The following is a 20,746-nucleotide window of genomic DNA, read 5'->3' as shown; positions in this document are numbered from 1 at the left end:
AAGACTTCAACAGGTTGACTTTAGTGTTATTTTACTTTAGTTAATATTTAAGACTTCAACAGGTTGACTTTAGTGTTAATTTACTTTAGTTAATATTTAAGACTTCAACAGGTTGACTTTAGTGTTAATTTACTTTAGTTAATATTCAAGACTTCAGCACACTACCAGGAGTCAATTCAATAGTTTACAGTTGATTTGTTGTGACTTTGGTTCAGATTATTCAGAATTAGTTCAGAATACTCTTCTTGCTTTGCTCCATGATTATGTGATTCATATGTCATATAATAACTTTCCTGTTTTTAACACTATTTCTGTTCAACAAGATTCATTTAAAATGCTCTTTTGGTTATTTCATTATCATATTTGTTTGTTATAACTTTTTAGTTTTAGACTTAAATTTTAACCTCTCAAATAACAAAGCAGTCTCAAATCTTTTTGAGGAATTATAGCTAAAAAGATGAAATTCTTAAATAAAATGAAGTACTTTGATTGCATTTCTGTGGTGTTCCTGTAGGTGACCATGATGAAGCCAGAAGACTGAAGCAGCACGTTGTGAAGGTGGACGCCATCATCTTGTCTTTGCAGTGCTGATTCTGAAGAGAACGTCTTCACATAGGACTCAAAGGTAAAATTATCTCTCATATGATTGGACCATTTTATTGTAACCGCTATCGGCATCAAAGTAATTTTAGTAGCAATTTATAATCCTGTAAAGCAGACTAGCAGAAGAGTTTAACAGCCTCTATGGTTCTGCAAGAAGTCTAGTTCATGTTTATATTGTTCTTCTTTCTGTCTTCAAGGAAATCAATGCCCAAAGGAAACAACAGTCCAGACTCTGATTCCAGCTCCGGTGAGGTTCTGCACACAAATTGGCTGTCTGATTTGTTTAATGTGTAATTACCACACAACACCAAATCAGTACATTGAATTAATTTTTTTTTTAGCCAAATACTGAAGCTACTTCTGCATATTTGTCATGAAGCACAAGAATCCAACTGACTGCAGTTTCTGCTCACACTGCTGAAATCATGTCTCACTGTTTAAGTTTCACAGTTGTACAGTTGTACTGTGAGTATCTGTAACTTAAGAAATCAACAGGAGACACTGTGGTGCAGTGTGTGGTAAAATCATTACATTCATGTACAAATGAACACAATACTTTTCTGCAGGATTGTTTTCTTATTCCTTATCAGCAGTTGCAGTATCCTGTTCTACCACTTTAACTTCATCATCACACCTCATCATATTGGACCGCCTGCACTTGATGCTTTTGTGAATAAGAATGGTCAAAAGACGTTTCACACGCGCCCTTTCTGTGACACGCTGAGAGCCTTAAGCAGAACGCCTGAGTTAACAGACAAAGTTCATAATCAGCTCATGCTATCAGATATCTTTATCTGGGGCTTCTGGCTTTGCTGAACCAGCTTTCTCAAAGGAAGCCTGGATATGTTGAACTTGCTTCAGATACAACAACTGACCCAAATACTGATCAATAACTTAAACAACAGCCAAATACTGCCACCTAGTGTCTAAAGTGAGTTTTGTCTAAACTAAATGTGTTGAAGTGTTTGCGCTTCAGAAATAAAAGTTTTCATGGCTAACAAAAACCAGTATGAACCGGTTCTGCTCATCTGTCTGTCCCTGTCTATAGGTACACTGACTTGAAGAGAGAGGACAATTGGCTTCCATGTACAAGACACACAAGAATCACTCTATCAGGTAAAGTGATAGAAGGTGGAGTCCTACATACTCATACTAAGTAATCCACAGTCCTTTCTAACACGGAGTTAATATAAACTCTATGTATATTAAAATATACAAGCCTCTGATTTCTGCCTCTCAGGTTGATTCTGCTGTTTCAGTTTTCACCTGTTAGCTCACATCCCTGGCTACTAAGTCATAGGCAAAAGTTAATTATTGTAATTTATGTCATGAAAATATTTAACTTTAGTTTAATTTATCAGGCTGGCCCATGTGATGACAGTTTAAAATAATCAGGGCAGTACGCTAAATGGGGCGGGGCGTGTTACCAGGGCTCCTCCCACCGGATCCTACTGCACAGACCCTGGCTCCAAATGACGTCAAAATCGAAAGATGGAAGCGCCCGTAAGGGGCATATTTTGGCTTCAAGAGCGTTGAGTGAAAACAGCTAAAGTCACGCCCACTGGTCCAGACCAGGACCTTCTGCACATACAACAACAGCAAGCAACTTAGGAAGCTGCGTCAGGCCAAGGAGGAGGCCTACAGGAGTGGGAACAGAGACCTGAACAACAGGCCAGGAACAAGCTGAGGAGGGGGATCAGGGTAGCTAAAGCCCAATTCACACATACTCCGTGCGTGCCGCGGACCGTCAGCTCCACGCACTACGTTTGACTTAGCCTCCACTCTAGTCAATCATTGTGGTCACACAGCGCGCTGCAGTCCGTCTCTGGCGCGTGTCACCGACGGCACTGCGCTCTGTTCCGTTTCAAATACACAGCGAGTCTATTTTCGTGCAGACTATAGAAGGCATAGCCACTAGGGCAAGCTGAAACCAATGACATTGTGTTACTCATGTATATGCAATATACCTACACCATGTGAATGCATAAATATGCTCTGCAACCGGGACTGCCCCAGGAATCTTTGATGCACTTGTGACTGACGTTACTTTTGTAGCTGATTACCCCTTTTGCAAAAGAACTCTTATTTTATGTAATAAAATACTCAAAGACAAAAGACGTTGACTTGAGATCTTTTATTACCAACAGAAAAATCCACAACAGACGTCACCCATCTGTTCCTGCAGAGGGCTCCGAAGGATCATCGGCAGCAGCCGCCATGCTGGAAATCCTGTCACAGCCTAACTTTCAGTCAGCCTAACGACAGGCTGAGAGCTGGAGCTGAGGCGGGTTTTAAACCTCCTAACAAACCGTTACATCACGCCCACCTGTCAATCATGTCAGCTACGCGCCTAACTGGGCGGTATCTAATCTTCACCAGCAGAGCAGTTTTAGTAAGTAGTACGGGAGGATACAGAGATTATTATTTTATACATTTCTTTCAGAATCTTCTCACTTTGGGCCAGATTAGTAGAAACATCATCAGTGTTTTTTTCTGTTTTGTAGTTTGCTATTCAGAAAAGAACCCCCAAACGGACCCCCAAAAAGTCTTAGGATTGTATTTCTCTCGGTACCACTGAGCTCTGGCCAAAACATCATTGGCGTAGTCTCCACCTGTCGTGTTTTTATCCGCGTCTTTAGGGTCGACTTTTCCATCCCCGCAGTTGTAGGCTGCAATCCCTCCTGTGGAATCAAATAAAAGTAAGATCAGATTGATTGTGTGAAGAGGGTTGAGCTTTTGAAAGTCCACTGCATGGTTCAGTAAAACAAACCTTCCAGCTGATACTCTTTGCTCCAGTCTGGATATTTTTTACGGATCTTTTTGATGAAATCAACCAAGATCCCTGTAGCTTGGAACAGGTGCGCCCTACTGTCCCATGCGCCTATTTTTTTGTGGTTTCCTCCGTCTGGATGGACATCAACCTACAGAGACAACAACAACTCAGGTGTTAGTAATTCTCACATCAGTAGTTGTGGCCTTGACAAGTGGAAATGAATAAAGGATAGGTATCTCTGTAAAGAGATAGTTTCTGGTTAAAATATGCAGATATCTGTCTGTCAGAAGTTGTTAATCTGTGATCTACCTGTAGAGTCTATTGAAAGATAATGTTTTGGATTGATTAGTAATGCCTGCCGAGGCCGGAAGGGGGAGCTCTCAGCCGTGATTCTTCATGACGCTGCCAGAGAGGAAGCATCGTGTCCGAGCACAACATCAGCGCACGACTCCTTTTGTCTTGGCCAAAAAGTTGCACTAGAACACACCGCAAAGACTACAGCTGCCGACCAACCTCCACGTACGTTCTGCGCATGCGTAAGAAGGAAATAACTCTCTAGTCTGTAATCGTCATTCCAAAAAGGGGAAACCGGAAGTGGATGAGGAAGAACGCAGAAAACTAAACCGTGATACAAGAAGACAATTTTCTCACCGCTGTCGTTCAACACTCATAATATAGGTACTTCTAATGGAGATTAATGTCTGATAAAAAGTAAAAAATGCCGCTGGTGTTGTCAGCCCTTGGACCTTAAAGGCAGAATATGCGATTTTTTGATCCAGCAGATGTCGCCCTTGAGCACCAGCATGAAACCAAAACAACTCACGCTGCATTGTTGTGTTAGCATGCTAATGCTAGCGATCTTTATTCTGCTCGTATCTTCACACTGCATGTAAATTTACCTGAAATGAGCGTGATCTAGAAACACAGTTAAGCAGTGAGTACAGTATGTTATTCTTCTTTTCTCTAGTCCCTCAATTAAACAACTTTTATATACTTGATTTCTATTACATTGAAGTGTGAAAAATCTCATATTCAGCCTTTAAATTATTGGAACAAGAATAGAAGAGGCGCTTCCGTATTTCTTCCCATGCTCTGGCTCTCTTGTTTCGTTTAGCTGAACAGCCAATCAGAGAGATTCCTACCCCCAACCGCGCCGGCTCACGTCGATTCAATCGATGTGGAATCGGCCAAAAAAAGGCCAACTAGGGCCGATGGGTATCGATGGAGCTGAACACGAAGCAAAAACGAGGGCGACGACTGCTCAGCGACGGATCAACGGCAGACGGTCTCCTTGGTGTGTCAGGGCCTTAAGGGGGCCCCATCAGTCAGCACTCACTCTCGTTGCCCTGCTTAGCGTTGCATGAATTATTGCTGTTAAAACCAGTGTTTGTCAATGACAGTCAATAAAGAAAAATGAAGAGGAATTATTAGTCTATAGGAGAGAAAAAGAGGAAGAGGAGTAAGCGTCGAGACACTGGGAGACGTAATGGTGATGAACGCCGGTAGGAGGGCCGCCCAATTATTTTTCGCCTAGGGCCCCAACAGACTCTGGAATCACCACCGTCTACATGCAAGGCTCCAGTGTGAGTAATACATAGATATTTGTAAAAACCTGCATCAGTCCCCAGGCTTTGAAATGGTCTCCCCAGCCTCCATTGTCCTTTATTGTATTTCCGGCCCGGGACTCTCTGGAGATGATGCCAGCAATAACAGCCGGATCGACTTTATGTTGAGCTGCTACACAGAAGATGTCATCCTTGTACTTATTCATTCTTTCCCAATCTTTCTTTGCCAGTGCATGAGATGCGTCCACACCTTGAAAGAGATCAAACAACGGGAATAATTACTCAGCACAACAAAGTAACGTTGAAGTCCTCTTGTGTTGTACTGCAGTGTTTACCTTTAGCCCGCGTCGGCCCGTCCTGCTGGGCTGTTATATCTGAAGCTCCAGAAGACTTAAACTTCATGATGTCTCCGTAGTCTCCATGTGAATACCCTAATGATCAGTTTATCATATTGGTTTCAATCAACATTAGCCGTTTTCACATATGCACTCACATCAGAAATGTCTTTCGCAGTGATGCATTTATTTAAAAACATGTAGACTTCAAGTTCTTGTCTTTCTGTTCTGTTTTAGCCCTGCAGAGTTCCTCCAGCTGGAGCTTCATACAGGCTCTGCAGCCTTTGTTGTCTTTATGACATCATTAGACTAACTTTAGTTTAGTTTATATATAATCAAACATAATACAGAATGTTTTAATTCTGTGACACATGATCAAAGTAAATTTTACTGACAGAAGAGTTTTATTCATAGAGGGGGCGGGACATCGTTGATTGACTGACAAACAGTCACCATGGTTACTCACTCTCACCTGCCTGCTGCACACTGAACGAGAGGACAAAGAGCTGCTGAATGACATCACTTCATCAGCATGCATAGAAATCAAAGTATAGAAATAAGTGATTGTTGGCCTACTGTTAAAAAAATTAACATCCGAGGTCCGGACCTCGCTGATATGATCGCCTCCCTCCGTTCCATAACGTCATTTAGCCTAATCCCTTTAGGTTCCGTTATCACAACAAGTGAGCTTCGAGTGGAGAGGCGTGTTAGTAACTTTTAAAAACTGAGAGAGCAGAAAACACTGACAGCAACGTTTTAAACACCGGGGTTATATCTCTCATCACTGTCTGTCTGAGCTCCTCTCTGTCTGACTCTGCAGACTGTTAAAGTCTCTCCGGCTCCTTTCTTGTGTCGCTCTCCGAGATTTAAACTTAACTTTCCAAACTATGCAGATAAGTTAACTGTTGCTCACGCCGCTTCAGGTTTGGAAAAATATCACAACAGTTGCATATAACCGGGATGAAGTGGTTTTTGCGGACTTTACTTTTAAGTTTTGTTTTCACCACTGAGGAGCAGAAGGGGACAGAAGGGAACAGAAGGGGAGGGAGACGCGTCTGTGTCGGACCATAAACTGCAGCATGAGAGAATAAACACATTAGCCCGGTTCTACGATCTCTCTGCTTTGGCAGATCATCAGCAAGTTAAAATCCTTCACGATATACTTGGATATTTAACCAAGTCCTGTTGCCTTTGGATCAAGCTTCATATTTACCATGACCTGCATGACTGAGAACCCACACAGATATAAAAAAGGTTTGATAAACAGACTTTACTGTCCAACTGATGAAAGCAAGTTGTAAGCCCAGCTGAACGTTATGAATGAAGAACATTTGAAAAGTGAAAATAATCAACAAGAAGAAGATGAGAAATTACTGCACAGCTCTGACTGCATAAGAAGTTTTTTAAAAACCCAGCATGAACAGCACAAGCTCTTACCGCTCCCCATTTTGTGTTCAGACGGTTCACTTGAAGCCGAGGATGAAGCCTGTAACGCACTGAGCTGTGTCACACTGTTTGTTCTTTTTGCAGGATGGGTTTAGTGACCGGTTGTTATAGGTCCACTATCTCGGCTTCATCTTGCCAAAAGACTTCCCCCTCCCTTCCTCTGCTCTTGATAGCTGGCTTGCACAGCTCTGACTGTACATACCAGTGTTTCCATTGTATAAGAAGTTTTATGAAACCCAGCAGGAACAGCACAAGCTCTTACCGCTTCTCTTTTTGTGGTCAGGCGGTCCAATTGAAGCACACAGTATAAGTATTATCATTGATCACAGATTATTTAACAAAGCATGTAAACTGAGGATTTGCCACGTGCTGGCCTGGAACCCGATGAGGTCTTCTAAGTTTCACTTTTTTGAGATTTACTGCAGCTGAAGTTTAAATTACTTTAAAGCTTAACTAAGAATCTTGAACACACACACAGTATAAGTATTATCATTGATCACAGATTATTTAACAAAGCATGTAAACTGAACTTTAACATGTTTTTTGATTGTTTTTCACAGAGATCATATGATGTGATGAGCATATGGGTGACTTTTCCACCTTCAGTTTCACTATGACTTCCTCATGTTTAGTCAGTTATTACCTGAGATATCTTTCAGCACCACCCGACCTGATACTACCACCCGGTAGGGCTCTATAATGATCTACAGTTGCAGATAAAGGTGGGATAAGATAAGGAGTTCATATACGTATGGAATAATAAAGAAACCAACAGCAACCAGTATACATGCCCTATAAAGGCGGGGACTTGTGTTTACTTCCTGCTACAGGAAGATGGAAACTCTGCAGAAAAAAAATGTACAAGGCAGATCAACTGAGGTGTGTTTCTTGTAAATCAGCTGCCTTCTACTGACATATCAGCTATACCAGGGGTTCCTAAATGTTTCAGCTGGAGACCACCAAAGTAAAGCGGTAGACACTGGGGACCCCCACTGTCCCTGGAAGCTTATAGCGGGCACATGCACTAATAAGCCTATCCAAACACTGACATTAGAACAACACCAAAGAGCACAGCAGTCCGAAAAACAAATTATGATTTAACTTATTTATTGTGTAAGAAAGGCTGCTTTCTACTTTGAAGAAGAAATAAAAGGAGCAAGCATGCTCACTTCCAGGCTCTTGAAAAGGAGTTTGGCTGGCTGTTCATTTATGTTAACACTTGTGAAGTACAACACATATAAATATATATAACAGTACAGTGTAAGAAAGGCTAGAAGCAGAACAAACATACAAACTGTGGTGAACAGACACACAGATGATGTAAGTGTGTGTTTTTATTTGGAAAGAGCAGCAGACACCTACATTGATGGATTTAAAGGATTTTTTTTCCACATTATCAGTCAATCTTTATTTGTATAGAGCCAATCCTTAACAAGTGTTATCTCAAGAGGATTTACAAAAGAACGGGTAAAAGACCTTACTCATTGTTGTGTTACAAAAGAAAAATGGGATGGGGGAGATTGGGATAATATAGACTGTAAATATGAATATTTGAAGCCTGAGTGACGTCACCCAACTGTTCCTGCAGGGGGCGCTGGAGGATCATCAGCAGCATCTGCCATGTTGTCATGATTTGGTCTCATTTAGTTTTGTATTTCAGCGTTTAGGTTTCCATGTTTTAATTTCTCCTGTCCATCCTAGTGTTGCTTGTTTCCCTTTGTGTGTTTTTGTGTTAATGTTTCATAGCTTAGTCTTTAGTGTTTCCTGTTTTATTTTGTAGTTTCTTATCCTTGTGTTTCTTTGTCAGAATAGAATAGAATTACTTTATTGATCTCAAACTGGGAAATTGTGGTGTTACAGCAGCAGGTTATCCAACACACAATATTAGCAAATCTAAACACAATATAATATTAAATACAAAGTAAATAAGCACTAAAAATATCAAAACTAAGAATGGGAATATATACAACCAGGATTTAATTTAGCATTACTAGTCCTGATTAGGAAGATTAAATATGGAAGATGAAATGTAAATGTGCAAAAACAGAGTAGTAAATGGACAGTATTGACATAAGTTAAAGTGCATGAGTGTAGACATATAATAAGCAGAAACTATACTATATAACGGCGAGGAGACAGACAAATAAATTGAACATGAGTGCAGGGATTATTTATAAATTGAACATGTGCAGAACAGATTACAGTATGGAGAGACAGATATTATCATGATGACAGTTGACAGAGATGAGCTGTTGTACAGAGTACTTCGGTAGGAAAGATTTCTTGTGTCTGTCCTTGTGACAGCGGAGTTGTATCAGTCTGTTGGAGAAGCTGCTCCGCTGTTTGTCCAGTAGGGTGAGCAGAGGGTGATCAGGATTATCCATAATGGATAACAGTTTGTTAAGAGTCCTCCTCTCTGTCACCACTACAAAAGAGTCCAGCTTGCAGCTTGTCACAGAGCAGGCCTTCTTGATGAGCTTGTCCAGCCTCTTAGTGTCACCAGCTCCAATGCTGCTCCCCCAGCAGACCACAGCAGAGAACAGTGCACTGGCCACGACAGACTGATAGAAGATCTCCAACATCTTGCTGCACACATTGAAGGATCTCAGCTTCCTCAGAAAGTAGAGTCGGCTCATCCCCTTCTTGTACACAGCCTGAGTGTTGGCCTTCCAGTTCAGTTTGTTGTCTATGTTGACACCCAGGTACTTGTACTCCTCCACCACAGACACATCCTCTCCCAGGATGCACAGCGGTGGTGGCTCTGTCCTCTTCCTTCTGAAGTCGATCACCATCTCCCTGGTCTTATCCACGTTCAGAATCAGGTGATTTCTTCCTGTCCACTCCACAAAGTTATCCACCAGCTCTCTGTACTCCCCCTCTTGCCCATCACTTATACACCCCACCACCGCAGAGTCATCAGAAAACATCTGCAAGTGGCATGACCTTGAGTTGTACTGAAAGTCAGAGGTGTACAAGGTGAAAAGGAAAGGAGACAGCACAGTCCCCTGTGGAGCTCCTGTACTACTCTCCACCATTCCAGACTGAACACTGCCAAGTCGGACAAACTGTGGTCTGTCTGTCAGGTAGTCAGTAATCCAGGAGATGATGGACGAGTCCACACCCATCAACTGCAGCTTCTCTTCCAGCAGTTGTGGCTGGATGGTGTTGAATGCACTGGAGAAATCAAAAAAGGTGATTCTCACAGTGCAGCCGTTTCCCTCCAGATGTGAGTGAGCACGCTGCTTCCTTAACGTTAGCATACAGAAGGTCCAGTGTTTTAGTTTCTCTAGTTGGACAGTTAACATATTGATGAAAAGTGGGTAGTGTTTTGTCCATTTTCACATGATTAAAGTCCCCAGTAATGGCTACAAAAGCATTTGGATGCTTAGTTTGAAGCTGTGAAACAGTAGAGTGAAGTGCATCACTCGCAGACTCGGGATCAGCTGACGGTGGGATGTAAACAGCTATAACAATGGCGTACGTGAATTCCCTGGGCAAGTTCTAGTGGTAATGTTTCATTCTTGAGTTCTGTGTGTCATTAGTGTTTCATGATTTAGTTTGTAGATGTCCTCAGTGTTTCTTGTACTGTATTCCTGCCTCTGTGTGTTTCCCTCCGTGTTGATTACCCTCATTATCTTCACCTGTGTTATAAGTCGTACCTGTGTTTGATTACCTCTGTGTCTATTTAGTCTTTGTGTTCCCACCCTCGTGTTGTCAGATCATTGTTGTAAGTTGCCAGTGTTGTTTGTTGTGTGTTGGAGTGTCAGTGCTTATCAGTTTTTGGATTTTCTCAGTTTGGGCATTTTGATAGAACATTTTTGCCTTTTTGTTTAAATAAATAGTTTTACTAGTTTATTCTGCACTTGGGTCCACCTCCTTTTTTTCCCACACCCGTGACACATGTTGGAAATCCTGTCTCAGCCTAACTTTCAGTCAACCTAACGACAGGCTGAGAGCTGGAGCTGAGGCGGTGTTGGGACCCAGCCATGTGTGCTGGACAAAAGAGCTCAGGTCTGTGTACCTTTGGAGAAGCCTGACAAATAGTTATTTTGGAGGGAACAAGACGAAAGGAGTCTAAAGCTGTGTACACACCAAACACAAATTTAATTTGTCGCACTACAAAAGTACATAGAAAGTTAATGGAATGAAGCGAAATCATGTCGTGTTGCGGATGAAATGGACGTCTGTCGCGGCTTTGCACGAGTTCAAAATATTAAATTTCAGTGACAAATTCGCTGAAGGGATGCCGGGCGCAAAGGAGGAGAAACTTATAGTCGAGGTCTTAGAACACCCGCAGCTATACGACAAAACTTTGTCTTTTTATGAAGACAGGAATAAGAAGGAGAGGGCCTGGCACACCATAAGTGCCAAGTTTCCATTTGAGGCTGGCATAAATTAACATGTTCAATAGGTCTGATTAGTTATTGTCATCACTGGCACACACTGTACGGGGGGTGAATTAAAAAAACCATGTCTCTGTTTTGATTCTATGAATATGTGTTATCCATTGTTAGGCGTGTAGCTGACATGATTGACAGGTGGGCGCCATGTAACGGTTTGTCAAGAGGCTTAAAACCTGCCTCAGCTCCAGCTCTCAGGCTGTCGTTAGATTGAATGAAAGTTAGGCTGAGACAGGATTTCCAACATGGCGGCTGCTGCAGATGATCCTCCAGCGCCCCCTGCAGGAACAGACAGGTGACATCACTCAGGCTTCAAACATTAATATTTAAAGTCTATGATATTATCCCAATCTCCCCCATCCCATTTTTCATTTAAGTAGATTACGTTTGTTCTGCTTCGAGCCTTTCTTGCACAATAAATAAGTTAAATTATAATTTGTTTTTCTGGCTGCTGTGCTCTTTGGTGTTGTTCTAACGTCAGTGTTTGGATAGGCTTATTAGTGCATGTGCCCGCTATAAGCTTCCAGGGACAGTGGGGGTCCTCAGTGTCTACCACTATACTTTGGTGGTCTCCGGTCTATCTCAGCTTCATCTTGCCAAAAGACTTCTGTTTTCCCCCTCCCTTCCTCTGCTCCTGATAGCTGGCTTGCACAGCTCTGACTGTACATACCAGTGTTTCCATTGTATAAGAAGCTTTATAAAACCCAGCAGGAACAGCACAAGCTCTTACCGCTTCTCTTTTTGTGGTCAGGTGGTCCACTTAAAGCTGAGGATGAGGCCTTTTAAGAGCCCGAAATGTAACAACGACCCAAAACGTTATAAAAAAATGAAATAAAACCTGAAATGTAATAACTGGTCGATAATGTAACAAGATGCTGGGGGGTTGCTGGAGGGGGTTGTGCTTGTGTCAACTTAATGGGTGAGTGAAACAAACCTTTCAGCTTCTGCTTTGGGCTCCAATTACGAATTTTTTGTACTGATCCATCCGATGAAATGAACCTAGATGCCCGTGGCTTGTCTGAGGTGTTCCTCGCTGTCCCAAGCGCCCTGTGCAGTGTGCCCACCTCCGTTTGGATTCACATCCACCTACATATGTTTGAAGGAAAGCTGGTTATATCATCAGAAAATCACGCTAAGCTAAAATCATGTGAGTAAAATAACATTTATGAGCACCTGCATCAGTCCCCAGCCGTTGCCATAGTCTCCCCAGCCTCCAGATTTCTTTATTGCATTTCCAGCCCGAGACTCTCTGGAGATGATGGCAGCAATCATATTTTTCCCCCACACTGTTGATTATAGACTTGTAGTGTTTAATTCTGCCTGCATCAGTCTGGGCCATGGTGTGTGAGGCTCTCTCACCTTTAAAGAAAAAAAATCACAGAAAAAAGCGCTAGTAGACTCGGAGCGACCAAATCTGATATTGACCGTTTTCACAAACTGGATTTCTTTTGATTTCAGGCTCATGGTGGGAAGCTCAGTGGTCCAGGTTTGTTTAAAGTCTGACAAATGTCCCATCACTTGTTTTTGACCAGCACATGAAGAAATCATACTTCTATCTGTATCTAGAGGATTTGCCACGTGCTGGCCTGGAACCCGATGAGGTCTTCTAAGTTTCACTTTTTTGAGATTTACTGCAGCTGAAGTTTAAATTACTTTAAAGCTTAACTAAGAATCTTGAACACACACACACAGTATAAGTATTATCATTGATCATAGATTATTTAACAAAGCATGTAAACTGAACTTTAACATGTTTTTTGATTGTTTTTCACAGAGATCATATGATGTGATGAGCATATGGGTGACTTTTCCACCTTCAGTTTCACTATGACTTCCTCATGTTTAGTCAGTTATTACCTGAGATATCTTTCAGCACCACCCTACCTGATACTACCACCCGGTAGGGCTCTATAATGATCTACAGTTGCAGATCAAGGTGGGATAAGATAAGGAGTTCATATACGTATGGAATAATAAAGAAACCAACAGCAACCAGTATACATGCCCTATAAAGGCGGGGACTTGTGTTTACTTCCTGCTACAGGAAGATGGAAACTCTGCAGAAAAAAAATGTACAAGGCAGATCAACTGAGGTGTGTTTCTTGTAAATCAGCTGCCTTCTACTGACATATCAGCTATACCAGGGGTTCCTAAATGTTTCAGCTGGAGACCACCAAAGTAAAGCGGTAGACACTGGGGACCCCCACTGTCCCTGGAAGCTTATAGCGGGCACATGCACTAATAAGCCTATCCAAACACTGACATTAGAACAACACAAAAGAGCACAGCAGCCCGAAAAACAAATTATGATTTAACTTATTTATTGTGTAAGAAAGGCTGCTTTCTACTTTGAAGAAGTAATTAAAGGAGCAAGCACGCTCACTTCCAGGCTCTTGAAAAGGAGTTTGGCTGGCTGTTCATTTATGTTAACACTTGTGAAGTACAACACATATAAAGAACAGTACAGTGTAAGAAAGGCTAGAAGCAGAACAAACATACAAACTGTGGTGAACAGACACACAGATGATGTAAGTGTGTGTTTTTATTTGGAAAGAGCAGCAGACACCTACATTGATGGATTTAAAGGATTTTTTTTCCACATTATCAGTCAATCTTTATTTGTATAGAGCCAATCCTTAACAAGTGTTATCTCAAGAGGATTTACAAAAGAACGGGTAAAAGACCTTACTCATTGTTGTGTTACAAAAGAAAAATGGGATGGGGGAGATTGGGATAATATAGACTGTAAATATGAATATTTGAAGCCTGAGTGACGTCAGCCATCTGTTCCTGCAGGGGGCGCTGGAGGATCATCAGCAGCAGCCACCATGCTGGAAATCTAACTACGGATAACACATATCATTCATCGAATCAAAACAGAGACATTTCTTTTAAATTTACCCCCTGTACAGTGTTTACCAGTGATGACAATAACTATCAGACCTATTTGATTTTTTTTGTACCAGGCTGTAAACATGTTTATTTATGCTGTAAAAACTGTTTTTTTTTAACCAGTTTGCGACTTCCTGTGTTCCTGCAGCCAGCCTCTAGTGGACACTCGATGAACTGCAGGATTTTGCTCTTCTGCATTGACTTTAATTTTTCAAGACCGGAGGTAGCCGCTTGGATAATTCGTAATATTCCTCCCATTCCGGTTGTCAAAACTTCCTCTTTTTTTTTTTTTTTTTTTTTTACATTTCTTTTTATTGAGCATTTCACATAATCTAAAAATAAAAAATAAAAAATAGAAACAAGACATCCGTTAAGTTGTACAAGATTTTTTTCCAGAATTATATTACACGGTACATAAATATATGTATATTTTTATTTTTCTAAAGATTTATTTTTTTTGAATTTTCTGCCTTTATCAGACAGAGAGTTCAGTGGATATAGTTGGAAAACAGGGTGAGAAAGAGTGAGGAATGAGACGCAAGAAAGGAGCCACAGGTTGGACCTGAACCCGGGCCACCCGCCCCGAAGGACCACAGCCTCGACACATGGGGCGCACACACTAACCATCGAGCACCAGTGCCCCACAAACATGTTAAAGTTCAGTTTACAGGCTACTGTGTGTACGGGAGGGGGGGTTGACTGATGAATGACCTCAACAACAAACACTCACCACGTATGGGTAAAGGTGAGTAAAAAACTGGATACAACCAGATTTATCTAACTCAGACTGTAATTAAACCTTTGTGTGTGTAGCTCAGTCTGATTCTTGTAAACCAGCTGCCTTCACCTGATTCTCTCCTCTTTCTCTTCTGACACATCAGCTCACAGCACCTCCTGCAGGCGAGAGAGAGAAACACCATACAGCACGAGGAAGGGAGTAAGGTCATGAGGAAAGTGAAAGTGACAGCACTGAGTTATAAATACAACCAGAGAGTGCACAGAGGGACATTGTGTTGTTTGACATCTCAGCTGTGAGGAGACCACCAGAAGAGGAAGCATCAAAGATGGGTGAGTGCTCGTCTGATGGAATTTTTCTTGAGGGAAGTCAAGTTTTACGAATTTCCTCAACAGTCTGTTTTTCTTTTAGTTGAACTTCATTTCCTCATTTCTCTGTGCTTTGTTTAACCAATGTCTTTATTTCTTGTTCTCATTTTATTCATAATTATATTATTTTCCCTGTATATACTCTCCAGCTGTATTGTTTTTTTAGAGCGACTGAAACATCCCATCTTCTTCCCCCAGGGATTAAATGAAGTGATTCTGTTTCTGTTTCTGTTAAAAACTGATCTTTTAATAAACATATCATTTGCAGGAGACATCATGAGAGTTCAAACTAGCGGTGCATCACAGCAAACGGCTAATCAGGACAATCTGCGATACTCAGGTAAGTAAGCTGCGAAACACAGGAGCTCATTTTATATGAAGTAGTTCAATACAGAGGTGCTGCTTGTCAACAGGCAAGGCAGGGGACAAATCCTCTAGACTTACTCTAAGTATGTTTTTTTCATGTGCTGGTCAAAAACAAGTGATGGGACATTTGTCAGACTTTAAACAAACCTGGACCACTGAGCTTCCCACCATGAGCCTGAAATCAAAAGAAATCCAGTTTGTGAAAACGGTCAATATCAGATTTGGTCACTCCAAGGCTACTAGCGTTTTTTTTCTGTGTTTTTTTTTTCTCTAAAGGTGTGAGAGCATCACACACCATGGCCCAGACTGATGCAGGCAGAATGGAAGAGTTCAGGTCTAAAATCAACAGAGTGGGGACTCAGAAGGGAATTCCTCCAGCTCTGATTGCTGCCATCATCTCCAGAGAGTCTCGGGCTGGAAACGCAATAAAGAACACTGGAGGCTGGGGGGACCATGGCAACGGCTGGGGACTGATGCAGGTGCTCATAAATGCTACTTTTTTTACTCGCATGGTTTTAGCTTACAGTGATTAACCAGCTTTCCTTCAAACATATGTAGGTGGATGTGAATCCAAACGGAGGTAACCACACTCCAGAGGGCGCTTGGGACAGCGAGGAACACCTCAGACAAGCCACGGGCATCTTGGTTCATTTCATCGGACGGATCAGTACAAAATTTCCTAATTGGAGCTCGGAGCAGAAGCTGAAAGGTTTGTTTCACTCACCCACTAAGTTGACACAAACACAACCCCCTTCACACAAATGGTTTGATCTTATGTGTGTTTAATTCTCCAGGTGGGATTGCAGCCTACAACATGGGCGATGGAAACGTCCATTCTTATGAAAACGTTGATGACCACACAACCGGTAGAGACTACTCCAATGATGTTGTTGCCAGAGCCCAGTGGTACAGGAACCATGGTGGCTTTTAACTGTTGAAGCCCACTCTGACAACATTTCCTGCAAGTCATTAAGTAAAAGTCTAAAAAGTTGTTTTATGAAATCCTGAGGTAAATAAACATGATACAAAAAACAAAACCACAAATATCTCTGTTTTTTTGTGCTTGATGGGTTTTGACCAAGTGGCAACTTTCGGTGTTGAAAAATGAAGCCAATGCTGAAGTGTAAAATCCTGCAGTTCCTCGAGTGTCCACTAGAGGCTGGCTGCAGGAACACAGGAAGTCATTAGTTATTGTCATCGCTTGCACACACTGTACGGGGGCTGACTTTTTTTTTAGAGGCTCTTTTTTGATTTGATGAACAATATGTGTAATCCATAGTTAGGCGCCTTGCTGACATGATTGACAGCTGGGCGTGATGTAACGGTTTGTCAGAAGGTTTAAAACCCGCCTCAGCTCCAGCTCTCAGCCTTTCATTAAAGTTAGCCTGACACAGGATTTCCAAGATGGCGGCTGCTGCTGATGAGCCTCCAGCGCCCCCTGCAGGAACAGATGGCTGACGTCACTCTGGCTTCATTATGAATATAGGCCGAGAGGAAAAGAATAAAGTGTGTGTCATCGAGTGGTCGAGCAAGAGAGAGGGAGAGGAGTGACTATGCTTATTCTGTTTTGAACACCATATACGGTGTGCGTCTGGTATTTCTAAAACTGCAACATGATGGAAACACTAACCTCCGGGCTATTTCCTGTGAATCAGGGTGTCATTATTTAATCCTTTCTGTGTAGGCCAGCTATCAAGAGCAGAAGAAGGGAGGGGAGGGAAAAACAGAATTCTTTTGGCAAGATGAAGCCGAGATAGTGGACCTCTAAAAAACTGAACCCATCCTGCAACAAGAACAAACAGTGTGACACAGCTCAGTGCGTTACTATGGGGTGCCGATTGTAAAAACGTTGTGATATATATATTTTCAATATTTAGTTAATATTCTTCACATTTAGCTTGATTGCAAAGTTTAAGTGTTGAAGAAATATTTAATAATATATCTAAATTTAAAATATAAATGTAAATATTATATCTAAATTTTAAATGTTGAATCTAAATGTTATATCTAAATGTTATATCTAAATCTAAATGTTAAATCTAAATCTAAACGTTGAATCTGAATGTTAAATCTAAATCTAAATGTTAAATCTAAATCTAAATGTTAAATCTAAATGTTAAATCTAAATGTTAAATCTAAATCTAAATGTTAAATCTAAATGTTAAATCTAAATGTTAAATCTAAATGTTAAATGTTGAATCTAAATGTTACATCTAAATGTTATATCTAAATGTTATATCTAAATCTAAATGTTAAATCTAAATCTAAATGTTAAATCTAAATCTAAATGTTAAATCTAAATGTTAAATCTAAATGTTAAATGTTGAATCTAAATGTTACATCTAAATGTTATATCTAAATGTTATATCTAAATGTTATATCTAAATCTAAATATTAAATCTAAATCTAAATGTTAAATCTAAATGTTAAATCTAAATGTTAAATGTTGAATCTAAATGTTACATCTAAATGTTATATCTAAATGTTATATCTAAATCTAAATGTTAAATCTAAATCTAAATGTTAAATCTAAATCTAAATGTTAAATCTAAATGTTAAATCTAAATGTTAAATCTAAATGTTATATCTAAATCTAAATGTTAAATCTAAATGTTAAATCTAAATCTAAATGTTAAATGTTAAATCTAAATGTTAAATGTTAACTGTTAAATGATGGGCGCTTACATATTGCATATTTGCAACCAGAGTCTGCGTAGTAGGGATCCACGGGAAGAGCCACGGTATTGAAGTCACGTTACTTCCTCTGACGAAAACACACATTTAACGTACTGAGAAACATAAAAATCCCTCAGGTGTGTTAAATGTTAAATCTAAATCTAAATGGTAAATGTTAAATATAAATGTTAAATCTAAATGTTAAATCTAAATCTAAATCTAAATGTGTCGCCAAGTGTAAAGCTAAATATTTAGAAAATCATGTAATTTCACGCCCCTTGAATTAACCTCAGACCAGCGCACGGCCACGCCCACACCCCTGACCTCGGATCAGTAGGTGAAACCAGGGAAGACCCAAGCATGGCCGCTTCCCTCACAGCAGCAGAAATCGAGCGGGCGGTTTTGGCCGGTGTGCGGGCTGCTCTCCAAGGAGCTCGACCATTGCCATCCACATCGTCAACGGTAGGTTAAGTGTTTTTAATATAGTACTTCATTCATCTTTATAGTTAAACTAACGTTACTTGGCTAGCTGACTGTTACCTAGCTAACAGTCAGCTCACTTTTGAGAGTCAGGTGGTTAAAATTTCACCTTGTTGCATTTGAGCTAGTGATCGTTATGGTTTCGGTGTTAGACCTTGTGGTTGAACTTTGGAGTTACTTTACCCTCTAGCGCTGTTCGTTTGTTCACCAGTGTCCAAAATTAACATCTGTCAAGCCCAAGATACCCGTAGTTTTTTAGTAGTAGTAGCCAGTCGTAGATTTTGTGTGTTCATTTCGGGAGGCGGGAGCAAACTTTAAGCCGGTGTGCTAGCAACAGAGAAACCGCGCTGTTGGAGGGTTTGAATGCCAGAAACAAAAATGGAATATATTTTTGTAATGTTTCACAATGGTTAGCTAGCCTGTGCTTCATTACTGTGGAGGCTTACACTCTCTAAGAGTCTGTTTCATTTTTATCCTCTGTATTTTTGTAAGCGCAAATCCATTAAACAGTCTGTTTCGCTGTTGTGAGAAATTAAGCGGTGTTTAACGTTTCATTTTGCCAAACAAACCCTGCTGCCACCCTAGCTGACATTTAAAGTCGGGGCTCTTGTTTCAGGTCTCTGCACCCCTGGGTAACCCACAGCCACAGGCTCCTCCAGCAGCGGCCACTGGCACGTCAAACATCAACACCACCGTCACATCACTGAGATCAGTAAGTGATATTAAACATTAGCTAGAAAAGATTTTTTGTCATCCTAAATTATTCTTACAATGTGCCTTAAAAAATGCACCATATACAATACATTGAGCTTCCTTAGTTAATGTCAACATTTCTGTTTCAGAGTATGTTATTGTTGGGCAGTTGCTTGTCTCTGTACATTTCCTTTCATCATATACACAACAGGTTTAACTATGTTATTAAATCATTTCTGCGAATCAGTCAAATACATTGTCATTCCCAGCTTCACCCGTTTTGGTTGCAGTCAAATCTCTTGTTGACATTATACTTTGGGGACACTGCAGATTTTCCAGTAGCAAGGGGCACATGAAAATGCAAGTGCTAAAATGTCACTGAATTAGATGTAGAGGTCATCTGCTTATATCATGTTTTATATTTTAAACTTTTAGTCTCATATTGTTCAACAATTGCACAGCCCAATACTCTTCCCGCCACACACACACAAAATAGGGGTCTGTATGTGATAACAATGTATTTTTTTCAATTGTCTTCCATATAATTCCATTATGTGCATGACAAACTGAGAAGTCATTATATTAGTGAAGACCTCTCTGCCTTTTCCTTCTCTTTCTTAGGAGGGGAGTACCATCATTTCCAAAGAGGACATAGTGAGTTTGTTGCTGCTAGGAACATCACTTTCTGAAGTTGCTTCAGTCCTGCGGATCTCCAGACTAACATTGTACAAGCTAATGTGAATACAGCATAAGGCAAATTTTTTTTCAAACATTTCTGATGAGGAATTGGATGCAACCATAAGTGAGGTCAAGGCAGAACATCCTCATGTTGGAGAAGTTATGCTCAATGGACATTTGCATGCAAGAAACATTACAGTGCAGAGACGTCGTCTCAGAGACTCTATAAAACGTGTTGATAGAGCTGGTGTTGAATCCAGGAGAACGACTACAATACAAAGACGAGCATATACTGTGCCTTTTCCAAACTATATTTGGCACATAGATGGCAATCACAAACTCATAAGATGGAAATTAGTCATACATGGTGCAATGGATGCTTATAGTAGAAAGTTAATGTTTCTGCAGTGCTCTAGCAACAATCGAGCTGACACTGCAATGGACCTCTTCAGTACAGCTATCAGCGAAAACGACCGGCCTTATCACATCTGGACGGATAAAGGTGGGGAGAATGTCATGATTTGGGAACACATGAGAGAGCATAAAGGTGAAAACTCTGTGTTAACTGGAAGCTCTGTCCATAACCAGCGAATTGAACGCTTCAATCGGGACTTGAACAGGAACTGCCGTGATGTGTTTGCACCTATTTTCTATGAGTTAGAATCATTGGAGGCCTTGGATGTAGAAAATGAATCAGATTTATCTTGTCTTCATTATGTGTACATCCCCAGGATC

General features: G+C 40.8%; 2 protein-coding genes and 1 long non-coding RNA gene across 3 annotated transcripts; 2 read left to right on the top strand and 1 right to left on the bottom strand.

Annotated features, from left to right (window-relative positions):
• The first annotated feature begins 490 nt into the window (after nt 1-490).
• On the top strand, nt 491-2,882 carry LOC136180356 (uncharacterized). The gene is made up of 4 exons (XR_010667045.1): nt 491-625; nt 801-850; nt 1,652-1,719; nt 2,751-2,882. It is a non-coding gene; the product is annotated as an uncharacterized lncRNA (long non-coding RNA).
• On the bottom strand, nt 2,723-6,915 carry LOC109975620 (lysozyme g-like). The gene is made up of 5 exons (XM_065959546.1): nt 6,714-6,915; nt 5,277-5,372; nt 4,989-5,191; nt 3,374-3,524; nt 2,723-3,284 (listed from the first exon to the last, which is right to left on the bottom strand). Exons 1-5 carry the CDS (start codon nt 6,721-6,723, stop codon nt 3,112-3,114), a joined length of 633 nt encoding a protein of 210 aa, XP_065815618.1. The 5' UTR covers nt 6,724-6,915; the 3' UTR covers nt 2,723-3,111.
• Nucleotides 6,916-14,943: 8,028 nt separating this feature from the next.
• Nucleotides 14,944-16,528, top strand: LOC136180354 (lysozyme g-like). The gene is made up of 5 exons (XM_065959578.1): nt 14,944-15,082; nt 15,387-15,458; nt 15,761-15,963; nt 16,043-16,193; nt 16,279-16,528. The coding sequence occupies exons 1-5, from the start codon at nt 15,079-15,081 to the stop codon at nt 16,413-16,415; spliced, it is 567 nt and encodes a 188-aa protein (XP_065815650.1). The 5' UTR covers nt 14,944-15,078; the 3' UTR covers nt 16,416-16,528.
• Nucleotides 16,529-20,746: the final 4,218 nt, after the last annotated feature.

The sequence above is a fragment of the Labrus bergylta genome, chromosome 1 (assembly GCF_963930695.1).
Source record: "Labrus bergylta chromosome 1, fLabBer1.1, whole genome shotgun sequence".
Lineage (NCBI taxonomy): Eukaryota > Metazoa > Chordata > Actinopteri > Labriformes > Labridae > Labrus > Labrus bergylta.
This window is presented reverse-complemented; position numbering and strand designations above follow the sequence as displayed.